The sequence below is a fragment of the Hemitrygon akajei genome, chromosome 8 (genome assembly GCF_048418815.1).
Source record: "Hemitrygon akajei chromosome 8, sHemAka1.3, whole genome shotgun sequence".
Lineage (NCBI taxonomy): Eukaryota > Metazoa > Chordata > Chondrichthyes > Myliobatiformes > Dasyatidae > Hemitrygon > Hemitrygon akajei.
Window position 1 is genome coordinate 176,254,133 of NC_133131.1, and position 27,889 is coordinate 176,282,021.

The 27,889-nt window shown below is 43.6% G+C and overlaps 1 protein-coding gene across 1 annotated transcript in view; it reads right to left on the reverse strand.

Annotated features, from left to right (window-relative positions):
• LOC140732474 (ranBP-type and C3HC4-type zinc finger-containing protein 1-like) overlaps positions 1-26,311 on the reverse strand; it is a 219,914-nt gene extending 193,603 nt beyond the window's left edge. Inside the window, 2 exon segments of the mRNA XM_073055181.1 lie at positions 5,863-6,037; positions 25,986-26,311. Coding sequence (XP_072911282.1) covers positions 5,863-6,037; positions 25,986-26,198 — 388 coding nt within the window. The 5' untranslated portion in view covers positions 26,199-26,311.
• Between the last annotated feature and the right edge of the window lie 1,578 nt (positions 26,312-27,889).

Sequence of the window (27,889 nt, forward strand, 5' to 3'; positions counted from 1 at the left end):
TGATCTGAGCAATGGGATCAACATGCACAAAAAAGCGAATCCTAACCCCTTCACCTGTGTGGCGCATGGTTAAGGCGTTGGACTAGCGATCTGAAGGTCATGAGTTCGAGCCCCAGCCGAGGCAGCATGTTGTGTCCTTTTGCAAGGCACTTAACCACACATTGCTCCAGTCCACCCAGCTGAAACTGGGTACCGGTACAATGCTGGGGGTTAACCTTGCGATAGACTGGGTCCTATCCGGGGGGAGCAGGGGGTCTCGTACTCTCAGTCGCCACGGAAACCGGCATAAGCACCGGCCTGATGAGCCTATAGGGCTCCGGACAGACTTTAACTTTAACTAACCCCTTCAACATCGTTTTGGGGGATTTTGACCAGGCCAGTCTTGCTATACTGGAGTAAACAACACACTGAATCACTGCTACACTACCAACAAGAATGCCTATCGTGCTATTCCATGCCCTCACTTCAGGAAGTCTGATCACCTGGTTGTACTTCTACTCCCTGAGTATATGCAGAGACTGAAGACTGTAACACCAGCAGTGAGGACCAAGAAGGTATGGAAAAGGGAAGCACAGGAGTACCTACAGGACTGCTTTGAATCGGTGGACTGGACTGTATTCAGGGATTCATCTTCAAACCTGGATGAGTTTTCTGCAGTTGTTACCGACTCCATTAAGACTTGTGTGGATGAGTGTCTGCCTACAAAGACTTACTGTACATTCCCAAACCAAAAGCCGTGGATGAACCAGGAGGTACGTTGTCTGCAGAAGACTAGATCTGTGGCATTTAAGTCTGGCAACCCAGGTCTGTACCAGTAAACCAGGTATGACTTGCGGAGGGCTATTTCAAGGGCGAAGAGACAATTTCAAACAAGGTTAGAGGTGACATCGGATGTACAACAACTCCGGCAGGGTTTGCAAAACATTACTTCCTACAAAGCAAAATCCAATAGCATGAATGGCAGCGATGCTTCACTACCAAATGGACTCAATGCCTTCCATGCCCGTTTGAAAGGGAGGATATAACTACAGCTGAAAAGATCCCTGCTGCACAGTGTGACCCCGTGATCTCTGTCTCAGAGGCAAAGAGGAGCTAAACAGCCTCTTTGCTTGGTTAGACAGGAACAACACTGAACCAGTGATGAAGGCCTTGACACCTGAGGAGGAAGGTGAGGCGTGCTCTCCACAGTATCATCACAGCTGGACGAGACTGTGAATCTGGACAGGTCCTCAGAGACTGTGCTGGCCAGTTGGCAGAGGATTTTACTGAAATCGATAACACCTCTCTAACCCTTGCTCAACCACCATACCAATCCCAAAGCAGTCAGTGATAACATGCCTCAATGACTACAGACCGGTTGCACTCACCCCTGCTGCCAAGTGCCTGAGAGACTGGTTAAGAATGCAATCCCTGCTACTCTGGACCAGCACTAGTTTGCACAGAAAGCAAACAGATCAACTGAGGACACTATCTCCATCGTTCTCCCCATTGTACTGGAACACCCACAGCATGAGGAAACCTACGCCAGAATGCTTTCTATTGACTACAGTTCTGCCTTCAACACCATACTCCCCAACAAGATGGCCATTGGACTACTATCTGGGACTCAATACATCAATTCACAATTGGATTCTGGACTTTCTTACCAATCGCACCCAGACAGTCAGACACATCAACCTCCCTGATCCTGAAAACCAGTGCACTGTCGGGATGTGTACTGAACCCAATCCTTCACACTCGCTTCACCCCTAACTGTGACCCTGCCTACACCAGCAATTCCACTGTCAAATTTGCAGACAACACGCAGTGATTGGATTAATTACAAATAACAATTAAACACACTGCCTGAATGGTACAACCTTTCACTCAATGTCAAACAAGACATTATTATGGACTTCAGGAAATACAGAAGGGTGTGAACGAGCTCCACTACTCATAAAGCAGTGGAAAGAGTCTCCAGCTTTCAGTTCTCCAGCGTGAACGTCACAGAGGTGCTTTCTTGGACCACCGACACCTCCTTGATAGTAGGGAAGGCTCAGCAGTGACTATACTGTCTTAGGAGTTAACGAGAGCAAATCTGCCCCAAAAGCTGCTGGTAAACCTTTATCAATGAGTAGATGAGAGTAAACTGACCATGTGCAATCCCTGAGGACCCGTCCAGATTCACAGTCTCGTCCAGCTGCTCTGCATGTATGACAGTATGGTACACTACTTGTAACAAGATTGACCAAAAAGCACTTCACCAAGTGATCGGGACTGCACAGAACACCACTGGGACACAACGACCAGATAAGGAAACTGTCTACAACTCACGATGTCTATGGGGAGGGGGGCGGGGCGCTTGATGGACTCATCCCACTCACGTAATCACCTGCTTAATCTCCTACCATCTGCAGGAAACACAGAAACACCGCTGCACAGGCATCCAGCTGAAAAATAGCTTTCTCCCCAGGGCTGAAACTCAACCGAACAAGGCTCCAGCTTGGAAGGGTTTGTTTTCAGATGTCACTCTAAATAACTCAGATGTTACTTTTACACTTAGTCATTGTGCTAGTAATTGGATTGCCACTGAATGGAGTTGCACTGTCCTCAGCAAAGACAATTAAGGTAAATAACTTACCTAACAACTCTAATTTAGCACAAGGGTGAAAGGTGAAATATTGAAGGGGAACATGAGGGGGAACTTCTTCACTCAGAGGGTGGTGAGAGTGTGGAAGGAGATGCCAGTGGAAGTGGTGGATGCAGGTTCGATTTCAATACTTAAGAGAAATTTGGATAGGTACATGGGTGGAAAGGATATGGAGGGATATAGTCCAAAGCAAATTGATGGGACTAGCCAGGAACAAGTTGGCAGGGACTATATGGCCGGAAAAGCTGGTTTCTGTGCTGTAGTGCTTTATGACTCCAAATTCTCTCTTCCGTTTTGTATGTTTTTTTCTGCACATTGGTTGTTGTCCATCATTCATTGATTCTGTTCTGTTTCTTGTATTTACATAAGAAATAGGAGCAGGAGTCGTCCATCTGACCTGTCGAGCCTGCTCCGCCATTCAATAAGATCACGGCTGATCTGGCCATGGACTCATCTCCACATACCTGCCTTCTCCCCATAACCCTTAATTCCCCTACAGTGCAAAAATCTATCCAACCTTGTCTTAAATAAGGTAGCCTCCACTGTGAATGCCCACAGGAAAACTAATCACAGGGTTGTATACGGTGACATACAGTGCCTATAAAAAGTATTCACCCTGCCCCGGAAGTTTTCAAGTTTTATTGTTTTACAACACTGAATCACGGTGGATTAATTTGGCTTTTTGATACTGATCAACAGAAAAAGACTCGAGTCAAAGTAAAAACTGATCTCTACAAAATAATCTAAATTAATTACAAATATAAAACATAAAGTAACTGATTGCATAAGTATTCACCCCCTTCAAGCCAGTATTTAGTAGATGTACCTTTGGTGGCAATTACAGCCTTGAGTCTGTGGATAGTTTTACACATCTGGACACAGCAACTTTTTCCCCATTCTTCTTTACAAAACTGCTCAAGCTCTGTCAGATTGCATGAGGATCATGAGTGAACAGCCCTTTTCAAGTCCACCCACAAATTCTCAATCGGATTGAGATCTGGACTTGGCCACTCCAGGACATTAACTTTGTTGTTTTTAAGCCATTCCTGTGTAGCTTTGGCTTTATGCTTGGGTTGTCTTGCTGGAAAACAAATCTCCCAACTCAGTTCTCTTGCAGACTGCATCAGGTTTTCCTCCAGGATTTCCCTGTATTTTGCTGCATTCATTTTACCCTCTCCCTTCATAAGCCTTCCAAGGCCTGCTGCAGTGAAGCATCCCCACAGTATGAAGCAGCCACCACCATGTTTCATGGTAGGGACGGTATGTTTTTGACGTGTGTGATGTTTGGCTTGTGCCAAACGTAGCATTTAGTCTGATGATCAAAACGTTCAAGCTTGGTTTCATCAGACCATAGAACCTTCTTCCAGTTGACTTCAGAGTGTTCTGCCAAACTCCAGCCGAGACTTCATGTGAGTTTTTTTTCAACAGTGGCTTTCTCTTTGCCACTCTCCCATAAAGCTGTGACTGGTGAAGCACCCGGGCAACAGTTGCTGTATGCACAGACTCTCCCATCTCAGCCACTGAGGCCTGTATCTCATCCAGAGTTGTTGTAGGTCCCCTGGTGGCACCTTCACAAGCCTCCATCTTCCATGGTCACTCAGTTTTGAGGACAGCCTGCTCTAGGCAGATTTACAGCTGTGCAATATCCTTTCCATTTCTTGGAGATTGACTTAACGATACTCCAAGGGATTTTCAGTGACTTGGAAATTTTCTTGCATCCATCTCCTGACTTGTGCCTTTCAATAACCTTTTTGTGGAGTTGCTTGGAGGGTTCTTTTGTTTTCATGTGTAGTTTTTGCCAGGATACTGACTCTCCAGCAGCTAGACCTTCCAAATACAGGTGTATTTTTACTACAATCAATTGACTGCACGTGGTGATCTCCATTTAACCAATTATGTGACTTATAAAACCAATTGGCTGCACCAGTGATGATTTGGTGTGTCATATTAAAGGGAATGAATGAATTGACTTTATTTCTTACATCCTTCACACACAAGGAGTACAAATCTTTACATTACATCTCCGTCAAAATGTGTAATGTGCAATCATAGTAGTTTATAATAAATAGAACAGTCAATGTAACATTGAATACACTCAAATCAGTGTGAGTTAATCAGTCTGATGGCCTGGTGGAAGAAGCTGTCCTAGAGCCTGTTGGTCCTGGCTTTTACGCTGTGGTACCGTAGCAGCTGGAACAGTTTGTGGTTGGGATGACTCAGGTCCCTAATGGTCCTATGGGCTCTTTTTACACACCCATCTTTGTAAATGTCCTGAGTCATGGGAAGCTCACATCTATGGATGTGCTGGGCGGTCCACACCACTCTCTGCAGGGTCCTGTGATTGAGGGAAGTACTGTTCCCATACCAGGCAGTGATGCAGCCAGTCAGGATGCTCTCAATTGTGCCCCTGTAGAAAGTTCTTAGGATTTGGGGGCCCACACCAAACTTCCTCAACCAGAGGCGCTGTTGTGCCTTTTTCACCACTCAGCTGGTGTGTATAAACCATGTGAGGCCCTCCGTGATGTGGATGCTGAGGAACTTAAAGCTGTTTACCCTCTCAAACCCAGATCCGTTGACGTCAATAGGGGTTAGCCCGTCTTTGTTCCTCCTGTAATCCATAACCAGCTCCTTTGTTTTTACGTCATTGAGGGAGAGGTTGTTTTCTTGACACCACTGTGTCAGAGAGATGACTTCTTTCCTGAAGGGCCACCTCGTTATTGTTTGAGATTAGGCCAATCAATGTAGTGTCATTGACAAATTTAATTAGCAGATTGGAGCTGTGGGTGGCGACACAGTCATGGATATACAGGGAGTAAAGGAGGGGACTTAGAACACAGTCCTGAGGGGCACCTATATTGAGAATCAGAAGGGTGGAGGTGAGGGAGCCCACTCTTACCATCTACCAGCAATCTGACAGTTGGGTGAATACTGAAGCAATCAATTGTAATTAATTTAGATCACTTTGTAGAAATCTGTTTTCACTTTGACTTGAAAGAGTCCTTTTCTGTTGATCAGTGTTAAAAAAACAAATAAAATCCACTGTGATTCAATGTAAAACAATGAAACATAAAGACTTCTGGGGGGGGGGTGAACAGATTTTATAAGCACTGTATGTACTTGGACTTTGATATACAAGGGGATGATACGGGAGAGTAGGGCTGAGTTTACGTTAGGTCAGCTGTGGTTAATGACATAATGGAACAGACTTTCCTACACATTTGTACATTACTCACCTTTCTCAACCTCTCTCAGAGAACTGTTAATGATGGTTGACCACCTCTGAGCCTCCTCCTCATCCTCAAAGTGGTAGATCAGCTGGTCTGTGGGCTGGCTCCGCGTGCTAATCCCATGGCATGTCATGCTCTTGAATTCATAAATGATATCTTTCAAGTTAAATTCGTACAGGCTCTGCAACCAGATAAGGAGCAGGGGAAAGCAAGAGTTAAAAAAGCATATAGACCATCAAACACAGAGGCTGAAATAGGTCATTTGGCCCATCGAGTCTGCTCTGCCATTTCATCATGGCTGATTTATTAACCCTCTCAACCGCATTCTCCAGGCTTCTCCCCATAATCTTTGACGCCCTGACTAATCAAGAACCAATTAACTTCTGCCTTAAATATATCCAGTGACCTGGCCTCCACAGCAGTTTGTGGCAACGAATTCCACAAATTCACCACCCTCTGGCTAAAGAGATTCTTTCTCATCTCTGTTATAATCCCTACTCTGTTTCCTGTCTGCCAACCAATTTTCTATCCATGTTAGTACCCTACCCCCAATACCATGTGCTCTAATTTTGCCCACTAATCTCCTATGTGGGACCTTATCATAGGCTTTCTGAAAGTCCAGGTACACTACATCCACTGGCTCTCCCTTGTCCATTTTCATAGTTACATCCTCAAAAAATTATTTTCTTTTTTCTTTTTAAATCTTTTTATTAATTTTTAAACAAACATAAATGAAACATGAATACAGAGAGTTTGAGAGTACATAGTTAATAGTTTAAATAAACATTCAAATAGATGATAATCAATATATAACAAACTCCCAAACTCATGGTAATTACGAACAAAAGAAGTTAAAAAAAAACAAAAAAAGAGGAAAAAAACACTAACCAACATGGGCCATTGCATTATGTCAAATATATACAGTAGTGCCAATAACTCCGAACCTCCATCCAAATAATTAAGGATAATAAAAGTGAGGTTTAGGAAAAGACAATTTAACTCATATGAAAATGTTGAATAAATGGTCTCCAAGTTTCTTCAAATTTAACTGAAGGATCAAAGACAACACTTCTAATTTTTTCTAAGCTCAAACAAGAGATAGTTTGAGAAAACCACTGAAATATAGTTGGAGGATTAATTTCTTTCCAATTCAATAGATAGATAGATAGATAGATAGATTCTTTATTCAATAGAATAGATCTTCTAGCCATTAATGTAACAAATGCAATCATTCGTCGAGATGAGGGGGATAAACGACTATTATCCGCCATTGGTAAACCGAAAATTGCAGTAATAGGATGCGGTTGGAAATTGATATTCAGAACTGTTGAAATAATACCGAAAATATCTTTCCAGTAATTTTGCAAACAAGGGCAAGACCAAAACATGTGGGTCAATGAAGCAACATCAGAATGACATCTGTCACAGGTTGGATTAACATAAGAATAAAATCGAGCAAGTTTATCCTTAGACATATGAGCTCTATGTACAACCTTAAATTGTATTAGGGCATGTTTAGCACAAATAGAAGAAGAATTGACTAATTGTAAAATTTTCTCCCACTGCTCAGTGGGTATAAGACAATGAAGTTCTTTTTCCCATTCCTTCTTAATTTTTTCTGATACTTCTGGTTGTCTTTTCATGATCATATTATAAATGATGGCTACTAAACCCTTCTGACAAGGATTCAGAGCTAAAAAAATTTCCGTAATGTCCGATGGACATAATTTTGGAAAAGACTGTAACTCATTATTCAAAAAATTTCTAACTTGCAAATATCTAAAAAAATGAGTTTTAGGTAAATTATATTTATTAGATAGCTGTTCAAAGGACATAAAACTATTATCTAAAAATAGATCACGAAAACATGTTATACCTTTTGTTTTCCATAAAACGAAGGCTTGATCCATAAAAGAGGGCCGAAAAAGAAAGTTAGATATTATAGGGCTTGATAAGATGAACTTATTCAAGCCAAAAAATTTACGAAATTGAAACCATATTCGCAATGTATGTTTAACTATAGGATTAGTTATTTGTTTATTCAATTTAGATAAAGAAAAAGGAAGTGAAAATCCTAAAATTGAAAACAATGAAAAGTCTTGTACAGATTTACATTCCAAATTTACCCATTGTGGGCAAGCTGCTATAGTCGATTCTTGTGTCCAAAATATTAAATATCGTATATTAACTGCCCAATAGTAAAATCTCAGGTTTGGCAAAGCCAAACACCACCCTCCTTCTTAGGCTTCTGTAAGTATTTTTTGCTTAATCTAGGATTTTTATTCTGCCACAGATAGGAAGATATTTTGGAGTCAATAATTTCAAAAAAAAGATTTAGGAATAAAAATTGGTAATGCTTGAAATAAATATAAGAACTTGGGTAATACCATCATCTTAATAGCATTAATTCGACCAACCAATGACAAAGATAATGGAGACCACCCGGTAACAAGTTGCTTAATTTGGTCAATTAAAGGTAAAAAATTAACTTTAAATAAATCTTTATTTTTTTGGTAAATTTAATACCCAAATAAGTAAAATAATCTGTGACAACTTTAAATGGTAAATGTTTATAAACTGGAACTTGCATATTAAATGGAAATAATTCGCTCTTATTAAAATTCAATTTGTAACCAGAAAAGTTACTAAACTGAGCAAGCAAGGTCAAAATAGCAGGAATAGATCTCTCAGGGTCAGATATGTATAGTAACAAATCATCAGCATATAATGATAACTTATACGTCCCTTCCCCACGAGTAATACCCAAAATATTAGGTGATTCACGAATGGCTATAGCTAAAGGTTCCAAAACAATGTCAAATAGTAAAGGACTTAAAGGACAGCCTTGCCTTGTACCACGGAATAACTGAAAAAAAGATCTTTGATTATTGGTAAAGACCGAAGCCAAGGGTTTATAGTATATTAATTTAATCCATGATATAAATTTCAAACTAAAATTAAAATGCTGCAATATATTAAATAAATATGGCCATTCAACTCTATCAAATGCTTTTTCAGCATCTAAGGAAATGACACATTCTGGTATTTTGGGTGAAGGAGTATAAATAATATTAATTAATTTTCTAATGTTAAAAGATGAGTAGTGTTTTTAATAAATCCAGTCTGATCTTCAGAAATAATTCGAGGTATTATATTTTCTAATCTAGTGGCCAAAATTTTACTAAAAATCTTAGAATCCATATTCAGCAAGGATATAGGCTGATAGGATGCACATTCAGTGGGGTCTTTATCTTTTTTAAGAATTAAAGAAATAGAGGCTTCATAAAAAGATTGTGGCAATTTACCTATAGTTAACGCATCTTTAAAAATTTTACACAGCCAAGGAGAAAGTATAGAGGAAAAGGATTTTAAAAATTCTACAGTATAACCATCCAGACCCGGAGCTTTACCGGAATTCATTGAAAAAGTAGCCTTTTTTATTTCAGTTTCCGTAATAGGTGCATCTAGAAATACACTATCCTCTGTTGTTAATTTTGGGATATTCAATTTTCTTAAAAATTCATCTATTATAGAAGAATCCTCAACAAATTCTGATTGATATAAAGAATTATAAAAATCTTGAAAGGCTTTATTTATCTCTTTATGGTCGATCGTCAGAGTGCCATCTCGTTTACGAATCCTAGTAATTTGTCGTTTAACCGAAGCAGTTTTCAATTGATTAGCCAATAATTTGCCAGACTTATCTCCATGTATATAAAACTGGGTTCTAGATTTAATTAACTGATTTTCAATCAAAGAGGATAATAAACTATGCTCCATTTGAAGTTCAACTCTTTCTTTATAAAGTTCTTTGCTGGGGGTCACTGAATAAATCTTATCAATTGCTTTGATTTTATCAACCAATGTTAATATTTTAGAATTAGTTCATTTTCTAACTCCAGCAGAGTATGAAATAATCTGTCCATGAATAAATGCTTTAAAAGTGTCCCATAAATTTCCACTAGAGATCTCTGCTGTAGAATTTGTTGAGAAAAACAAATCAATTTGTTGTTTAATAAAATTAACAAGGTCTAAGTCCTGCAATAAAATAGAGTTGAACCTCCAAGATTTAGCATTAGTAGATGAGTCCATTGTCTTAATAGATAGCTTCAAAGATGCATGGTCAGAAATGGTAATGGAGTCATATTTACAATCAATAACATCTGTAAGTAAACGGTAATCAATAAAAAAGTAATCAATTCTTGAATAATTATGATAAACATGAGAAAAGTATGAAAACTCTTTGTCATTGGGGTGTAAAAAGCGCCAAATTTCGGAAATTCCAGAATCAATCATAAAGGAATTAATAAGAGAGGCTGATTTATTCGGAAGAGCTTGGGTGGGCTTAGATCTATCCATCGAAGGGTTTAAACAACAGTTAAAATCCCCATCCATTATCAGCATGTACTGATTCAAATTAGGAAAGGATGTAAATAGACATTTAAAAAATTCAGGACAATCAGTGTTTGGAGCATAAACATTAACTAAAACAATTTTTTAATTAAAAAGTAGACCAGTAATAAGCAAAAATCTACCTTGTGGGTCTGAAATTGTTTCATTGTGTATAAAGGAGGTTGAAGAATCTATAAAAATGGAAACGCCTCTTACTTTGGCTTGAGAATCCGAGTGATATTGTTATCCTTTCCAAAACCTAAAAAAGCGCTGACTATCCACCTTCCTCACATGAGTCTCTTGTACAAAGATAATATTAGCATTCATTCTGTGGAATACTTTGAATATTTTTTTCCGTTTGATCGGATGACTTAAACCATTAGTATTCCAAGAAACAAAATTAATAATCTTATCCATATTGCCAATATTTATTACAATTAACACATAAGGTTAAAAAAAAAGATGAACTCATGAATCCGGAAGAGGGCAGTAAGTTCAAGGAGGAACCGGAAGTCATGACACTGCAACCATTTTTGTAGTTTTGAATCAGTCCATGAAGTAAAACTAAGCGTGAACAAAAAATTCAAGATTAGTCAAGCATGATTTCCCCTTCGTAAATCCATGCTGACTCGGACCAATCCTGTTATTCATCTTTTATAATTCCTGATCGGTCGGGGCATCAAAGGTTATGGCAAGAAGGTAGGTGTATGGGGTTGGGTGGGATCCGAAATCAGCCATGATGGAAGGGCAGAGCAGACTCAATGGGCCGAATGGCCTAATTCAGCTCCTATGTCTTGTGGTCTAAAGTGCCATACCTGAGGCTGCTAAACAAGTAAAGCCCATGGTATTATAGGGAATAATGGGATTCTTGTTGGCTGCCAGTGATTAGTGGTGTTCCACAGAGGTCTGTATTGCGACCACTTCTTTTTAAGTTGTATACCAATGATTTGGATAATGGAATTGATGGTTTTGTGGCCACGTTTGCAGATGATATGAAGATAGGTAATGTACAGGAAGCAGGGAGGCTACAGAAGGATTTTGACAGAATCAAAAGTCTAAGGTACAGAGGGACCTGGGATTCCCTGTGCTGGATTCCCTAAAGGTTAACTTGTTGGTTGAGTCGGCGGAAGGCAAATGCTAAAAAGCCTAGACAGAGCAGACTTGGAGACGATGCTTCCTTAACTGGGGGTGTCTAGGACCAGGGGCCACCTCCTCAGAGTAGAGGAACATCCTTTTAGAACAGAGATGAAGAGGAATTTCTTTAGCCACAGAGGAGTGAATCGTTGGAATTCATTGCTATGGAGGCCGTGTCTTTGGATGTATTTAAGGTGGAGGTTGATAGGTTCTTGATTAGTTAGGGTGTGAAAGCTTACAGGGAGGAGGCAGGAGAATGAAGTTCTGAGAGAAATGGATCAGCCATGATCAAATGGCGCAGCAGACTCGATATCATGAATGGCAGCGATGCTTCACTACCAGATGAACTCAATGCCTTCTATGAGGACTTTGAAAGGGAGAACATAGCTACAGCTGTGAAGATCCCTGCTGCACCTGATGATCCTGTGATCTCTGTCTCAGAGGCTGATGTTAGGCTGTCTTTAAAGAGGGTGAACCCTCACAAGGCAGAAAGCCCCGACGAAGTACCTGGTAAGGCTCTGAAAACCTGTGCCAACCACTCAAGAACTGGTGTCTCAGAAAGGCAGCGTCCATTATTAAGGACCTCCAGCACCCAGGGCATGCCCCTTTCTCACTGTTACCATCAGGTAGGAGGTACAGAAGCCTAAAGGCACACACTCAGCTTCTTCCCCTCTGCCATCCGATTCCTAAATGGACATTGAACCCATGAACACTACCTCACTTTTTTTTATATATATATTACTTCTGTTTTTGCACAATTTTTAATTTATTCAATATACGTACTGTAACCAATTTATTTATTTTTCTTCTATAATATGTACTGCATTGAACTGCTGCTCCTAAGTGAACAAATTTCACAACACATGCCGGTGATAATAATTCTGACTCTGATTGGCCAAATGGCCTAATTCGATTCTCAGCCATTGACATACAGCACAGAGAGTAGGTGCTCTTGCAATAAGATGGCGGAATCTCCCTCTGGATTGCCTTCCTCTCACAAGTGCATGCACAGTCCTACTTCCTGCCTCCACTTCTTGGTGAAGTTCACAAGCTTCTACATGTCAGCCAGGCTGCAGTAATTCCAAATGGCAGCTCTTTATCTCCACAAACCTACTCCAGTTTGGGCAGTGACTCACTTGCATCAGAGAATGAAAAAACCATCTCACTCAGCAGGCAACCCCCTTCAAAGCACGTCCCACAGCACGGGGCTGCAAATTTGCTTCATGTCCCACTCTCCCCACTCAGCTGGAAGTTTAGCACTCCACAATCTACGAGCGGGGAGCCTTTCTCTAGTGAGAGAAACCAGTTTACCACTGTTTGCTAAGCAGTGCTCTTGAGGAATAGAAACCACAATCAGGAGATGGAAGTAAAGCTATAATGAAAGCACAGACGTCGATTTTGAAAGAACTTTCAAGCTCTGAATGATCTTAGAGTAGGTTACAAGGTCGGCACAACATCCTGGGCTGAAGGGCCTGTACTCTGCAGAGGAATGTAAACTCAGCCAGCTCCATCATGGGCACTAACCTCCCCAGCACCGCCGAGGACATCGTCAAAAGGCAATGCCTCAAAAAGGCACTGAGGACCCCCATCACCCTGGACATGCCCTCTTCTCATTGCTACTACTGTGGAGGTGGTACAGGAGCTTGAAGACACACACTCAACATTGTAAGAACAGCTTCTTCTCGACCACCATCAGATCTCTGAACTGTTCATGAACACTACCTCTCTGTTCCTCTTTTGTACTGTTTACTTACACTGAGTGGCCCCTTCATTAGGTTTTATTAAGACCAATGTGGTTTCCTGCTGCTGTAGCCCATGTACATCAAGGGTCGATGTATTGAGCGTTCAGAGATGCTCTTCGGCTCACCATTGGTGATTTAAGTAGCTGTCGTCTTCCTGTCAGCTTGAACCAGTCTGGCCATTCTGCTCTGCTCTCTCTCATAAACAAGCCATTTTCACCCACTAAACTGCCACTCACTGGATATGTTTCGTTTCTTGCACCATTCTCCATAAACTCTACAGACTATTGTTGAAAATCCCAGATGATCAGCAGTTTCTGAGATACTCGAACATAAGAAATAGGAGCAGGAGTCGGCCATCTGGCCTGTCGAGCCTGTTTCGCTATTCAATAAGATCATGGCTGATCTGGCCATGGACTCATCTCCATCCACTTTTTTCCCATAACCCTTAATTCCCCTGCTATACAAAAATCTATCCAACCTTGTCTTAAATGTATTAACTGAGGTAGCCTCCACTGCTTCATTGGGCAGAGAATTCCACAGATTCACCGCTCTCTGGGAAAAGCAGTTCCTCCTCATCTCCATCCTAAATCTACTCCCCCGAATCTTGAGACTATGTCCCATAATTCTAGTCTCACCTACCAATGGAAACAACCTTCCTGCCTCATTCCTCTCATCCTTCTGAGGCTACATCCACACTAGTCCGGATAATTTTGAAAACACCAGTTTCGCGTAAAAATGATAGGCGTCCACACTGTGTGTTTTTGAAAATATCTCTATCCACACTGAAACGGAGATTTTGGCGAATCTCTTCCTGCTGCGCATGTGCAGGACACATCTACCGAAAACAAGCGACACGTTTGGTGTCGAGTCTCGCCGTGAAAGTGTGCGTTTGTGTAATTACAGACTAGAAAAACTTTAAAAACTTAAGTTCTCCTTGGGTCTCGTGCAGGAGAACTTAAAACTAAAAAAAACAAATACTGGAGTGTATGGAGGCAACTGACAGGGAGTTCACAGACTGTATGACCCGGCTGACGATGAACATTGAAAAACTGACTAACTCTGTTGCATTAATAAAGCACCTTGTTAAATGTATAAAACATGTCTGCATCAGTGCTATCTTGTATTTCCATACAATGTTACATTAGGCTGTTACACATCTATTGTCAGAGAAGTACTTGCATAAACAGGTAAACTACCTTCATATGAGCAAGGACAGAAAACGGCAATGTGAGTACAGTATACTTATTTATTCAGTATGTTATGGGTCAAAGTATTTGGTGAGTACATTTCTAACTCTTCTGGCTTCAGTCTCGTTGCTGTCTGTTCTGAAATTGTTAGGTTGCGTTCAAGAAAACAATGAAATAGTGTGCTGCCGTCTGACAAGCGTTTTCAAAAGTCTCCGGTTACCCCGTCTACACTGATCTGCCCGAGCAGCGTTTTCAAAAATACCCACCCTGGAAAGCGTTTCTGAAAAGCTCCGGTTTTGGGGGACGAAAACGCCGTTTTAGTGTGAACGGAGGGTAAAAATAAAGAGAAAAAGCTTTGGTTACGGATTTATCCGGTGTAGTGTGGACGTAGCCAGGTGACTCAGTATCTCCTCAGTCTAACCAGCTCATACCTGAAATCAACCTGGTGAACCTCCTCTGCACCGCTTCCAAAGCCAGTGTATCCTTCCTCAAGTAAGGAGACCAGAACTGCACACAGTACCCTGTACAGTTGCAGTATAACCTCCCTGCTCTTAAATTTATTCCCTCCAGCAATGAAGGCCAACATCCCATGACTTCTTGATAGTCTGCTGCACCTGCAAACCAACCTTTTGTGATTCATGCACAAGCACTCCCAAGTCCCTCTGCACAGCAGCATGCTGCAATTTTTTTTACCATTTAATAATCTGATCTCCCATTTTTCCCATCAAAGTGCATGACCTTGCATTTACCAACATTGTACTCCATCTGCCGGACCCTTACCCACTCACTTCACCTATCTATCTCTCTCTCTGCAGACTCTCCGTATCTTCTGCACGATTTGCTTCTCCACTCGATTTAGTGTCATCAGCAAAATTAGATACACTACACTTGGTCTCCTCTTCCAAATCGTTAATATATACCGTGAACAGTTGTGGACCCAGCTCTGACCCCTGCAGCACACTGCTCACCACTGATTGCCAACCAGAGTAACACCCAACTCTCTGCTTTCCATTAGTTAACCAATCCTCTATCCATGCTAATACATCACCCCCAACTCTACGCATCTTTATCTTATGGATGCCTTTTATGTGGCACCTCATCAAAGACCTTCTGGAAATCCAAGTAAATAATGTCCAACTGTTCCCCTCTATCCACTGTGCTTGTTATATCCTCAAAGAATAGTAAGTTTGTCAAACAGGACCTGCCTTTGCTGAATCCATGCTGTGTCTGCCTGATGGATCCATTTCTTCCCAAATGCCTCATTATTTCTTCTTTAATGATAGCTTCAAGCATTTTACCAACTACAGACATTAAACAAACTGGCCTATATTTACCTGCCTTTTGCCTACATCCTTTATGAACAGTGGTGTGACATTCACCATCTTCCAATCTGCCGGGACCTGTCCAGAGTCCAGGGAATTTTGGTAAATTATCACCAGAGCCCCTACTATAACCTCTGTGGCAACACAAGTGAATCTGCAGATGCTGGAAATAAATAAAAACACAAAATGCTGGCAGAACTCAGCAGGCCAGACAGCATCTATGGGAGGAGGTAGTGACAACATTTTGGGCCAAAACCCTTCGAAGGGTTTTGGCCCGAAACATCGTCACTACCTCCTCCCATAGATGCTGTCTGGCCTGCTGAGTTCTGCCAGCAATTTTGTGTTTTTACTATAACCTCTGTCATTTCTTTCGGTACCCTGGGATACATTCCATCAGGACCAGGGGACGTCTACCTTTAGGCCCACAAGTTTGCTCAGCACTACCTCTTTAGTGATAGCTATTGTATCGAGGTCCTCACCTCCCATCGCATCCACAACATCTCTCTTTGGCATGATAGATGTGTCCTCCACCATGAAGATTGACACAAAATAGTCATTCAAAGTCTCTGCCATTTCCTCATTACCCAATATCAATTCCCTCTTCTCGTCCTTCAAGGGACCTACACTCACTTCAGCCACCCTTTTCTGCTTTATATAATTATAAAAACTTTTACTATCTGTTTTTATCTTTTGTACTACTTTTTTTCCATAATCTATCTTCCTTTATTGTTCAGTTAGTGGTTCTTTGATGCTTTTTAAAGTTTTCCCAATCTTCCAGTTTCTCACTACTCTTACAACTTTGTATGCATGAGATTTTAGTTTGCTGCCTTCTTTTATTTCCTTTCTTATCCAAGGCTGGCTCTCCCCACCCTTACTGTCCTTGCTTATAACTGGAATATACTGTACTTTTGTTGAGTACTGTGAAAAATCTCTTTGAAAGTCTTCCACTGTTCCTCAACCGTCCCACCATATAGCCTGTCTACACTAGCCAAATCCTCCCTCATCCCATTGTAGTCTCCTTTGATGAGGCATAATACACTGGTTTTACAATGAACTATTGCATCCTCCATTTGTATGAGAAATTCAATCATACTGTGATCACCCCTTTCCAAGAGGGTCCCCAAGTACAAGATTACTAATTTTACACCCATTGTGCCTTTAAAATCTCGTAATCTTTCTCTCTTTTGCACTTGACTTATCTGCACTCAACCCTTAGTTTTCTCTTTTTTAACCACCCTGTGTAGCACCAATAAGTACTCCATTACAGTCAGAGTCTCTTAGATCCCATTTCTTCCCCATTCTGATGTTTGGTCTGAACAACAACTGAACCTCTTGACCATGTCTGCGTGCTTTTTATGCACTGAGTTGCTGATGGCTGATTTAGATCTTTGCATTAACGAGCAGGTATACAGGTGGCCACTGAGTGTATGTACTCTTGCTGTAAGTGTTTAATTACATACTTTGGTAATACATTTACTTCGAAATATTTAGGAAGTGTTTAGAAGTCTAGGTTCAAAGGACTACTTTGGAAGAACAGTTCATATGCTTTTCTCATGTCTCCTTACAGAAGACCATCAGACTATACAACACAGGAGCAGAATTAACCCATTTCTTCCAACGAATCTCTTCTGCCATTCCATCATGGCTGGTTTATTACCCCTCTCAACCCTATTCTCCTGCCTTCTTCCTGTAACCTTTGATGCCTTTTGATGTTCCCAGATTGGGGACCCTTCAGCTAACGGTCAGGATCCACTGCATAAAAAAAAAGTTGGGAACCCCTGCTCTATTCTGAGGCTGTGCTCTCTGGTCCCAGACTCCTCACTATAGGAAACATCCTCTCCACATCCACTCTATCTGTGCCCTCTGGTCCCAGACTCCTCCACTATAGGAAACATCCTCTCCACATCCACTCTATCTGTGTCCTCTGGTCCCAGACTCCCCCACTATAGCAAACATCCTCTCCACATCCACTCTATCTGTGTCCTCTGGTCCCAGACTCCTCCACTATAGGAAACATCCTCTCCACATCCACTCTATCTGTGTCCTCTGGTCCCAGACTCCCCCACTATAGGAAACATCCTCTCCACATCCACTCTATCTGTGTCCTCTGGTCCCAGACTCCTCCACTATTGGAAACATCCTCTCCACATCCACTCTGTCTGTGCCCTCTGGTCCCAGACTCCCCCACTATTGGAAACATCCTCTCCACATCCACTCTATCTGTGACCTCTGGTCCCAGACTCCTCCACTATTGGAAACATCCTCTCCACATCCACTCTATCTGTGCTCTCTGGTCCCAGACTCCTCCACTATTGGAAACATCCTCTCCACATCCACTCTGTCTATGCCTTTGAATATACAATAGGTTTCAATGAGATCCCTCCGCCTTCTGAACTCCAGTGAATACAAGCCCAGAGCCATCAGATGCTCCCCATATATTAATCCCCTCATCCCTGGGATCATTCTCATGAACCTCTTCTGGACTCTCTCCAAAGCCAGCACATCTTTTCTCAGATAAAGGGACAAAAACTGCTTACAATACTTTAAGAGTTGACTGACTAATGTCTTATAAAGCCTCATCTTCAAAAAATTAGACAGTTTGCCACCCACATAAAGACATATCCAGAAGGACACTCCTCCAAGAGATAGAAACAGATTCAATGTTTATTCAGATATGGCACATTAATAAAATGAGAATTATGCCAAGCCCTGCTATAAACATAATGAAGATCTTCACAGAAGCAACTTTCAGGTAATAAGCTTCCTCAGTCTGGAAGCATTAAGGAAGATTAAATCTTAAGATAGTTTCTGATTACAACAGAAGTACAAGGCATCCCGAAGGGCTGATGCAGTCCAAAATACTTCCAGGGCAGGGGGCTAGAATTCAAGGGGAACTGCTTTACACTTAATGCTGAAGATGTGGAAGGGACTGTCCACAGGACACAAGGAGGAAACACAGTAGCAGATTTGCCACTTGGAGAGATTTATGCAACTTACGTTATTTTCCAACCTTTCCAGTTTTCATGAAAGAGCATGGAAATATAGAATTATAGAACACTACAGCACAGAAACAGGCCCTTTAATGTACAGCCCTCCATTCCCCTCCCATCTACATATTTATCCAAACTTCTCTTAAATGCTGAAATCAAACCTGCATCCACCACTTCTGCTGGCAGCTCACTCCAGTCTCACCTCCCTCTGACAAGGTTCCCCTCATGTTCACCTTTCACCTTCAACCCATGACCTCTGGTTCTAATCGCACCCAACCTCAGTGGAAAAAGCCTGCTTGCATTTATCCTATCTATACCCCTCATCATTTTGTATCTCCCTCATTCTCTTAAATCTCCAGGAATAAAGTCCAAACCTATCAACCTTTCAATATAGCGGAGGTCCTCAAGTCCTGGCAACATGCTTGTATATTTTCTTTGCACTGTTTTAATTTTATTGATATCTTTCCTATGGGTGGATGAACTGAACTAGGCCTCATCAACATCTTATACAACTATAACATACCATCCCAGCTCCTGCACTCAATACTCTGACTTATAAAGGTCAATATGCCAAAAGTCCTCTGTACGTCCTTATATACCTGTGATGCCACCTTCAAGGAACCATGGATCCCTCTGTTCCTCCGCACTCCTCAGCGTCCTGTGTTCATTGCTTAAGTCCTACCCTGATTCTTTTTTAATCACTTTTTTTAAGATCTAGGCATCACAGGCACAACCAGTATTTATCATCCTGACTATCCTTGAGAAGGTTCAAGTTCAAGATCAGTTTATTGTCATTCAACCGTATACATATTTACCACCAAACAAAACAATGTTCCTCTGGACCAAGGTACCTATAACTCACACACAACACATATTGTAATACTACCACAAACAAATTAACAAGTAATAAGGTGCATTTATGGCACAAGTTAAAAATGTAAACAGTATAATGCTACTGGTGCTTCGTATATGGTAAGACCTGGGTGGTGGCTGGGAGTTCAGTAGTCTCATGGTCTGAGGGCAGAAGTTGTTTCCTAGAAGTCCTTGTCCTGTGCTACAGTACCACTTGCCTGACTATGTGATGAGAGTCCTTGACGGGGATGGTTTGGACATATATGCCGGAGTATCTGAGGCTAGGATCAAGAACTGAGCTCAACACAAACACTAGACAAAATCACTAGTATGACATACAATTGAGCACCAAACCTCAGTACAGGTGCTCTTTAAATACTCAATTCTTGGTGCCCAAAACATGATTACCACTTAGTGGAATAGTCCTGAATCTTTAAAGGGGATGTGCCAGCTAATCATGTTCCGGAGACTTAAGAGCATCTAAACCCTGGTAGCGGGCGCAGTTGGGTGCGTGTCGTAACAGACAAAGTGGACAAACACCCTATGTATACAGCACTCCTGATAAATATCTCTGATGGGCATCAGGGAGACCCTGATGATCCTCTCAACGGTTCTCACAATCCTTTGTAGGGACTTGTGGTCAGATGCCTTGCAGTTCCCAGTATCAGACAGAGACGCAGCTGGTCAGGACACTCTCAATGATGCTCCTATAAAAATTGGTCAGAATAGGGGTTGATGCTTCTAACATGTCACAACCAGTGCAATCGGCTGGCCTGGAACCAGCTCCTCTAGGTGACCTTGCCTTAGGACGCCAGTGAACCAAATGTGGTTATGATGTCATTTTTACAAAAACAATAAATGTTCTTTGTAATCCCAGTTGCTGTGATTCCACTCTCTGGAAACCCAGAGCAACACACACCCAAACTGCTGGAGGAACTCAGCAGCTCAGGGACAGTCTCTGAAGGGGAATAACAGTCAATTCAATTAACAATCGACGTGCCAAGCCAAACCCCTTCATCAGGACTGGAAAGGAAGGTAGCTGAAGCCAGAATAAGAGGGTGGGGTGAAGCCTGACCTGCTGAGTTCCTCCAGCATTGTGTGTATATTGTTCAAAGTTCCCACCATGTGCAGAATCTCTTCAGTCAACAATCTCTGGATAGTTTGTTGTTTCTCCATTGCATTGCCACTTTCTGTATGGATGCAGGCTGGTGCCAATGATATATTCGGCAGTCTGCATGACCTGTTGTCGAGCTTTCCTATCCACCACACAGTTTCCGTCTCACGCAATGATGCAGCATGTTAGGATGCTCTCTACTGCACATCGGTAGAAGGATGTGAGTATGGATGTGCGAAGTTCAGCTCTCCTCAGAAAGTAGAGACATTGGTGAGCTTTGTCAGAAGTGTTCTGGGACCATGAGAGGTTGTGTGTGATGTGCACTCCAGGGAGTTTGAATCTGCTTGCAGTTCCACTGCTGTAAAGAGAGGTGGACACCGCTACTTAGACCATAACTTATGGGAGCAGAATTAAGCCATTTGACCTGAGTCTGTTCCACCGTTTCATCATGGCTGACCATTTTCCTCTCAGCCCATACATTTCCTGATACTCTATTCCATTTGCTATTTCTATGCCTATTCTCCTAATCTAAGTCACTTTGTAGCCCACTTCCCCAAAATTACCTGCCCCTCCACCTCTTTATATCATCTGCCAGATCTGGAACAAAGCCATCAATTCCATCATCTAAATCATTGACATATAATGTAAAAAGAGTTGGTCCCAATACAGACCCCTGTGGAACACCACAAGTCACCGGCAGCCAGCCAGCAAAGGCTCACTTTATTCCCACTCTTTGCCTCCTGTCAATCAGCCACTGCTTTTTCCATGCTAGAATTTTCCGGTAATACCATGGGCTCGTAGCTTATTAAGCAGCTTCATGTGTGGCACCTTGTCTAAAGACCTTCTGAAAATCAAAGGTTCTCCTTTGTCTATCCTGCTTGTTATTTCCTCAAAGAATCCCAACAGACTTGTCAGGCAAGATCTTACCTTGAGGAAACCATGCTGACTACAGCCTATTTTATCATGTGCCTCTATGTACCCTGAGACCTCATTCTTAATAATCAACTCTGCACCTTTCCAATCACTGAGGTCAGACTAACTGGCCTAGTTTCCTTTCTTCTGCCTCGCTCCCTTCTTTAAGTCTGGAGTGACATTTGCAATTTTCCAGTCTTCCAGAAACAGTCCAGAAACTAGTGATTCTTGAAAGATCATTACTAATACCTCCACAATCTCTTCAGCCACCTCTTTCAAAACTCTGGGGAATACACCATCTGGTCCAGGTGACTTATCTACCGTCAGACCTTTCAGTTTCCCAAGAACCTTCTCTCTAGTTATTGTAACTTCACACACTTCATGCTCCCCGACACCTGGAACTTCCACCATACGCTAGTGTCTTCCACAGTGAAGACTGTCCCCCAGTTTCCTGCGTCCTGCACCTTGGGTGTAATTACGTCTCTATATGTCCTATCTATCACCCACCTCAGCTTCCTGAATGATCTGAAGTTCATTCAGTTCAGTTCCAACTCCTTAATGTCGTTTGTTAAAGCTGCAGTCCGATGCACTTCTCACAGGTGCAGTTGTCAGGGACGCTAGAGGTTTGCCTGCCTTCCCACATCCCGCAAAAGAGGAGCATTTCACTATCCTGCCTGTCAACCCTATTGTCCTAGCTGGGCAGATATAAAGAAGAGAATGAAAAATCTTGCTGTTTTCTATCCTTTGCCTTCTCTGACTGAAGCTTCTCTTCATTGAAGCCTCGAAGAGCTAAAGTCTCAAGATCAGCACTCTGACTCTGTCCACTCCAATGACAGCCACTGCACTTGCCCTGCCTTCCTTTAATTTGCTCTTGCTAATCAATCCCAAATGCCAATCGGTCACTGGTCAACGCTCTTGTTCACTGCAGCGACCCGCTGCTGCCTTTCTCCCCCCGGACAGTGGACCTGACTTAAGTTCCCTCCTCTCCAAATTTCCGATGTTCGGATTGGCCACTGGTAAGAGGGGTCCTCCTCCTCCTTCAGCCATCATGTTCTAGTGATTTGTCTAATACTTTCGTATCTCTTGCAATCGGTGTATTTGCAAGTTCCATCTTTCTATGTAAGCACAGCTCAAATGCCATATTCAAGCCTGCTGATGACACCACTGTTGTAGGCTGGATCAAAGGTGGTGATGAATCAGCATATAGGAGGGAGAATGAAAATCTGGCTGAGTGGTGTTGTAACAACAATCTCTTACTCAATGTCAGCAAGATCAAGGAACTAATCATAAACTTCAGGAGGAGGAAACCAAAGTTCCATGAGTCAGGGCTCATCGGAGGATCCGAGGTGAAGAGGGTCAGCAGCTTTCAATTCAGAATCGGGTTTATTATCACTGGCGTGTGCTGTGAAATTCCTTCCAAGTGTCACTGTCTCAGATGACCTGTCCTGGGCCCGGCATGTAAATGCAATTGCAAAAAGCACAGCAGCACTTCTCCTTCCTTAGGAATTTGAGGAGGCTTGGCATGACATCTAAACTTCTATCGATGTGTAGTGGAGGATATATTCCTGGTACGGAACCACCAACGGCCTTGAACAGAAAATCCTGCAAAAAGTAGTGGATGTGGCTCGGTCTATCACAGGCAAAGCCCTCCCAACCATTGAGCACGTCTACATGAAATGCTGTTGCAGGAGAGCAGCATCAGAGACCCCACCACCCAGGACATGCTCTCTTCTCACTGCTGCCATCAGGAAGGAGGTACGGGAGCCTCAGGACTCACACCACCAGGTTCAGGAACATTTATTACCCCTCAGCCATCAGGAAGGAGGTACGGGAGCCTCAGGACTCACACCACCAGGTTCAGGAACATTTATTACCCCTCAGCCATCAAGCTCTTGAACAAATGGGGATAACTTCACTTGTCTCATCATCACAATGTTCCTACCACTAATGGATTCACTTTCAAGGGCTCTTCATTTCATGTTCTCAATATTTTTATTTATTTATCATTGTTGTTTCTTATTTTTGTATTTGCACAGTTTTGTGCCTTCTGCACTCTGGTTGAACGCCCCAGTTGGGTGGTCTTTCACTGATTCTGTTATGGTTATCCTATAGGTCTATTGCATATGGCCACAAGAAAACAAATCTCAGGATTGTATATGGTGATATATTTGTACTTCCATAATGAATTTACTGTGAATTTTTAAAAGAGAGTCACAGAGCAGTACAGCAATAGAAACAGGCCCTTCAGCCCATCTAGTCCATGCTGAACAGATCTTCTCCTTAGCTTCATCAACCAGCATCCAGGCCATATCCCTCCATTCCCCTCCCATCCATGTAATCATCCAATTTTCTCTTAAGTGTTGAAATTGAACCCACATCCACCACTTCCTCTGGCAGCTCATTCCAATCTCACCACCCTCTGAGTGAAGAAGTTTCCCCTCATGGTCTCCTTAAATATTTCACCTTTCACCCTTAATCCATGACCTCTAGTTGTAGTCTCAGCCAACCTCAGTGGAAAAACTCTGTTTGCATTTACTCTATCCATAGCTCTCATAATTTTGTACACTTCTATCAAATCTCCGCTCATTCTCCTACACTCCAGGGAATAAAGTCCTAACCTATTCGAGCTTTTCCCACCTCTCAGGTCCTGGCCACATCATTGCTCATAGAGAACTACAGCCAGAAACAGGCCTTTCAGCCCATCTACTCCATGCTGAACTGTTATTCTGCCTAGTCCCATTGATCTACAACTGGACCAAAGCCCTCCATATCCCTCACATCCATGTATTTATCCAAACTTCTCTTAATGTTACAATTGAGCCCACTTCTGTTGGAATGATGAGCCTATCTGATCCTTAGAGATAGTTGCTGTGTCCCTCATAGTAAAGACTAGTGTACAAAAATTTATTTAATGTTTCTGTAAATACTGTCATTAATTCACTAGCCTCATTGTTCTGAGATTCCACGTGAAACTGGTGGTGCGAGTCCTGAGGTTCCTGTACCTCCTTCCTCATGGCAGCAGCGAGAAGAGAGCGTGGCCTGGGTGGTGGGGGTCTCTGATGATGGATGCTGCTTTCCTGCGACAGCATTCCATGTAGATTGTCTCAATTGTGGGGAGGGATTTACCTGTGATGGACTGGGCTGTATCCACTACATTCTGTAGGATTTTCTATTCAAAGGCATTGGTGTTTCCATACCAGGCTGTGATCCAGCCAGTTAGGCCTCCGTTAGTCTTGAAGGACCACGCATTTGCACCTTGGAAAGTTTCCAGGGCGCAAGCCTGGGCAAGGTTTTTTTTTTAATGGAAGACCGGCAGTTGCCCAAGCTGCAAGTCTCCCCTCTCCATGCCACCGATGTTGTCCAAGGGAAGGGCATTAGGACCCATACAGCTTGGCACCGGTGTCGTCGCAGAGCAATGTGTGGTTAAGTGCCTTGCTCAAGGACACATACACATATGCATCAGCACATTCCCAGACGCAAGCAATGCATTTCCATAGACTACAAGATACAGGAGCAGATTAGGCCATTTGACCCCTCAATTCCTCACTGGAAACATCAATGTAACCGTGATAAATAAAGCCACATAGCCTGTGGGTTCCTTCGTACACTCCTCTGATAACCCTTGGCAGTTTCTCTCATCCATTGCACATGTAGATGAAAATCTCCAGTAACAATTACAGCTCCCTTCAAATGTGTCCTACGTATTTCTCCATTTATGGTCCAACCCTATTGAGAGATCACATTTGGGCACGGTTTAAGGAATTCTCCCACTGCCTCTGTATCTCTGTTCCCTCGGCACCAACCTAGTGGGGCACTCACTCGTAGCCCCTGACCTGTTGGGGCCATTGTTTACTCCTCCCCTAGTGGGGTGATCCCTCATCTGGCTAATGTGTCCGCAGTCCCTGGTCACTCTCGCGAAGACCACTCATATGCTACTGAACCACGCTCCCCCCACCCACCATGGGATACTCTCTCAGCAGTCTCCAACTGGCCCACCTATGCCCATGTCTCAGTCACTCACATTGGACATTCCTTGGCCTGGCTCAATGCTGCACTCCCTGACAAGGCTCCGCCTGTCCTCCCACACTGCGATCCCTCACCCCCAGATGCTCCTTCACAAGGATTCGCCCGCCTCTGTGCCGCGATCCCTCACCGGGCTCCTCCCATCTGTGCCGCGATCCCTCACCCCCAGGGGCTCCTTCAACAACTCCGCCAGCCTCTCTGCCCTGCTCCAGGTTCCGTCCGCAGCCATACTATGTTTCCACGCCACAGGGCGCTCCCTCACCAGGCACGACCATCTCCGCGCTCCCTCACCCAGCCCGTCGCCGTGCGGCGCTCCCTCACCAGGCTCCTCCCATCTCCGAGCCGCGCTCCCTCACCAGGCTCCGCCCATCTCCGCGCCGCGCTCCCTCACCAGGCTCCGCCCATCTCCGCGCCGCGCTCCCTCACCAGGCTCCGCCCATCTCCGCGCCGCGCTCCCTCACCAGGCTCCGCCCGCCGCCGTGTCGCACTCCCAGCCGGAACTCCCCGGGCCGCTCCATGCTCAGCTGCAGACGGAGCGCCGAGCTCTGCCCGCCACCTCCTTCCGACACCCGGCACGACATGAGCACGGTGGCCTGCTGTGCCGGGGCCGGGTGCTCCATCAGCGCCGCCGCCGCCGCCGCCGCCCCGACGCCCCGCACATCGCTCGACGCCATCGCCGACCCGGCCCTCCGCCGGACTCTCTCAGCTGTGACTCTCTTCCGCTGCTGTCCGTACGCTGTCTTCTACCGATCGGGTAACAACAGCCGGCCCGGACAGAGATTCCCCCTGCTAGATCAGTCTGCAGTGGAACGCGTCACGTTTGCGTTGACTGATTTCTTCCGACAGACGCCGCCTACCATGAGTGACTCTGTAATTGTCAGTTCTTACTTCAGATTTCCCGCATCCAAAGTTCTCTTTTATTTTCAGTGTTACATTTATTCAGCCCATGATGGCTGTCAGAGTCGAGTTTATCGTCATCGGCACAAGTCCATATATGTTAAGATGCATTGAAAAACTTACTGGGTGCAGAATCAGAGGCACACGACATCCGACGTACAGCACTCACGGGAAAGAGGGGAAAAAAACAAAAATTATACCCAGTTTTTCCAACAAGGAGTACAATTAGAACGAAAGTCCATTTCTGTACAAAGTGGCCATAGTGTTGCTGAACTGCAGTGATTAGGGTTATGCCGGTTGGTTCAAGAACAACGGGTGAAGGGAAGTAACTGTTCTTGAACCTGGTAGTGTGGGAATTGTACCTCCTCCCCGATCGGAGTTGCAAGAAGATGGCATGGGCCGGATGGTGGGATCTTTGATGATGGAGGCTGCGCCTCCTGTAGATACTCCCGATTCTGGGGAGGGATGTATTGAAGCTGAGACCAGTACACTCTGCACCTTCTTACTTTACACCGACGCCTCGGTGCATATCAACACTCCACTAACTTCCTGAAGTCAACAATCAGCTCAAAATCAGAATCGGGTTTATTAACACTGACATCCATCATGAGCGTTGTTTCGTGACAACAGTGTGGCGCAATACAGAAACAAATCACTGTGTTACAGTGATAGGTAGATAGACAGGTCGATAAAGCTTGGTTTTCATGGGTTTGTTGGCCGTTCGGAAATCTGATGGTGGATGGAGGGGAAGAAGCTGTTCCTAAAATGCTGAGTGTATCTTCAGGCTCCTGTACCTCCTCTCTGATGGTAGCAATGGGAAGAGGGCTTGTCCTGAGTGATGGTGGTCCTTAATGATGGATACGGGATGGAGATATGTCTCTACCAAAGGAGGTGTGAGGCCCTCCTTCCCTCCGTTACCCTGCAGGTCACTTTTGGGCAAAGGTGTAGCACCTGCTTAGCCCTCCCCCCTCCGATCAGGCTCACACGAAGCCGTGGGAGCCGCTGGTGCAGATCACAATCCTGGTTATGTGACCACTGATGCCAGGCAGACAATCTCTGGCAAACATGAGGAAATCTGCAGATGCTGGAAATTCAAACAACACACACAAAATGCTGGTGGAACACAGCAGGCCAGGCAGCATCTATAAGGAGAAGTGCTGTCGACATTTCGGGCTGAGACCCTTCGTCAGGACTAACTGAAAGGAGAGATACTAAGAGATTTGTAAGTAGTGGGGGGGGGAGGGGGAAATGCGAAATGATAGGAGAAGACAGGAGGGGGTGCGGTGAAGCTGAGAGCCGGAAAGGTGATTGGCAAAAGGGATACAGAGCTAGAGAAGGGAAAGGATCATGGGATGGGAGGCCTAGGGAGAAAGAAAGGGGGAGAGGAGCACCAGAGGGAGATGGAGAACAGGCAGAGTGATGGGCAGAGAGAGAAAAAAGGAGGGGGAGAAAAGCTAAATATATCAGG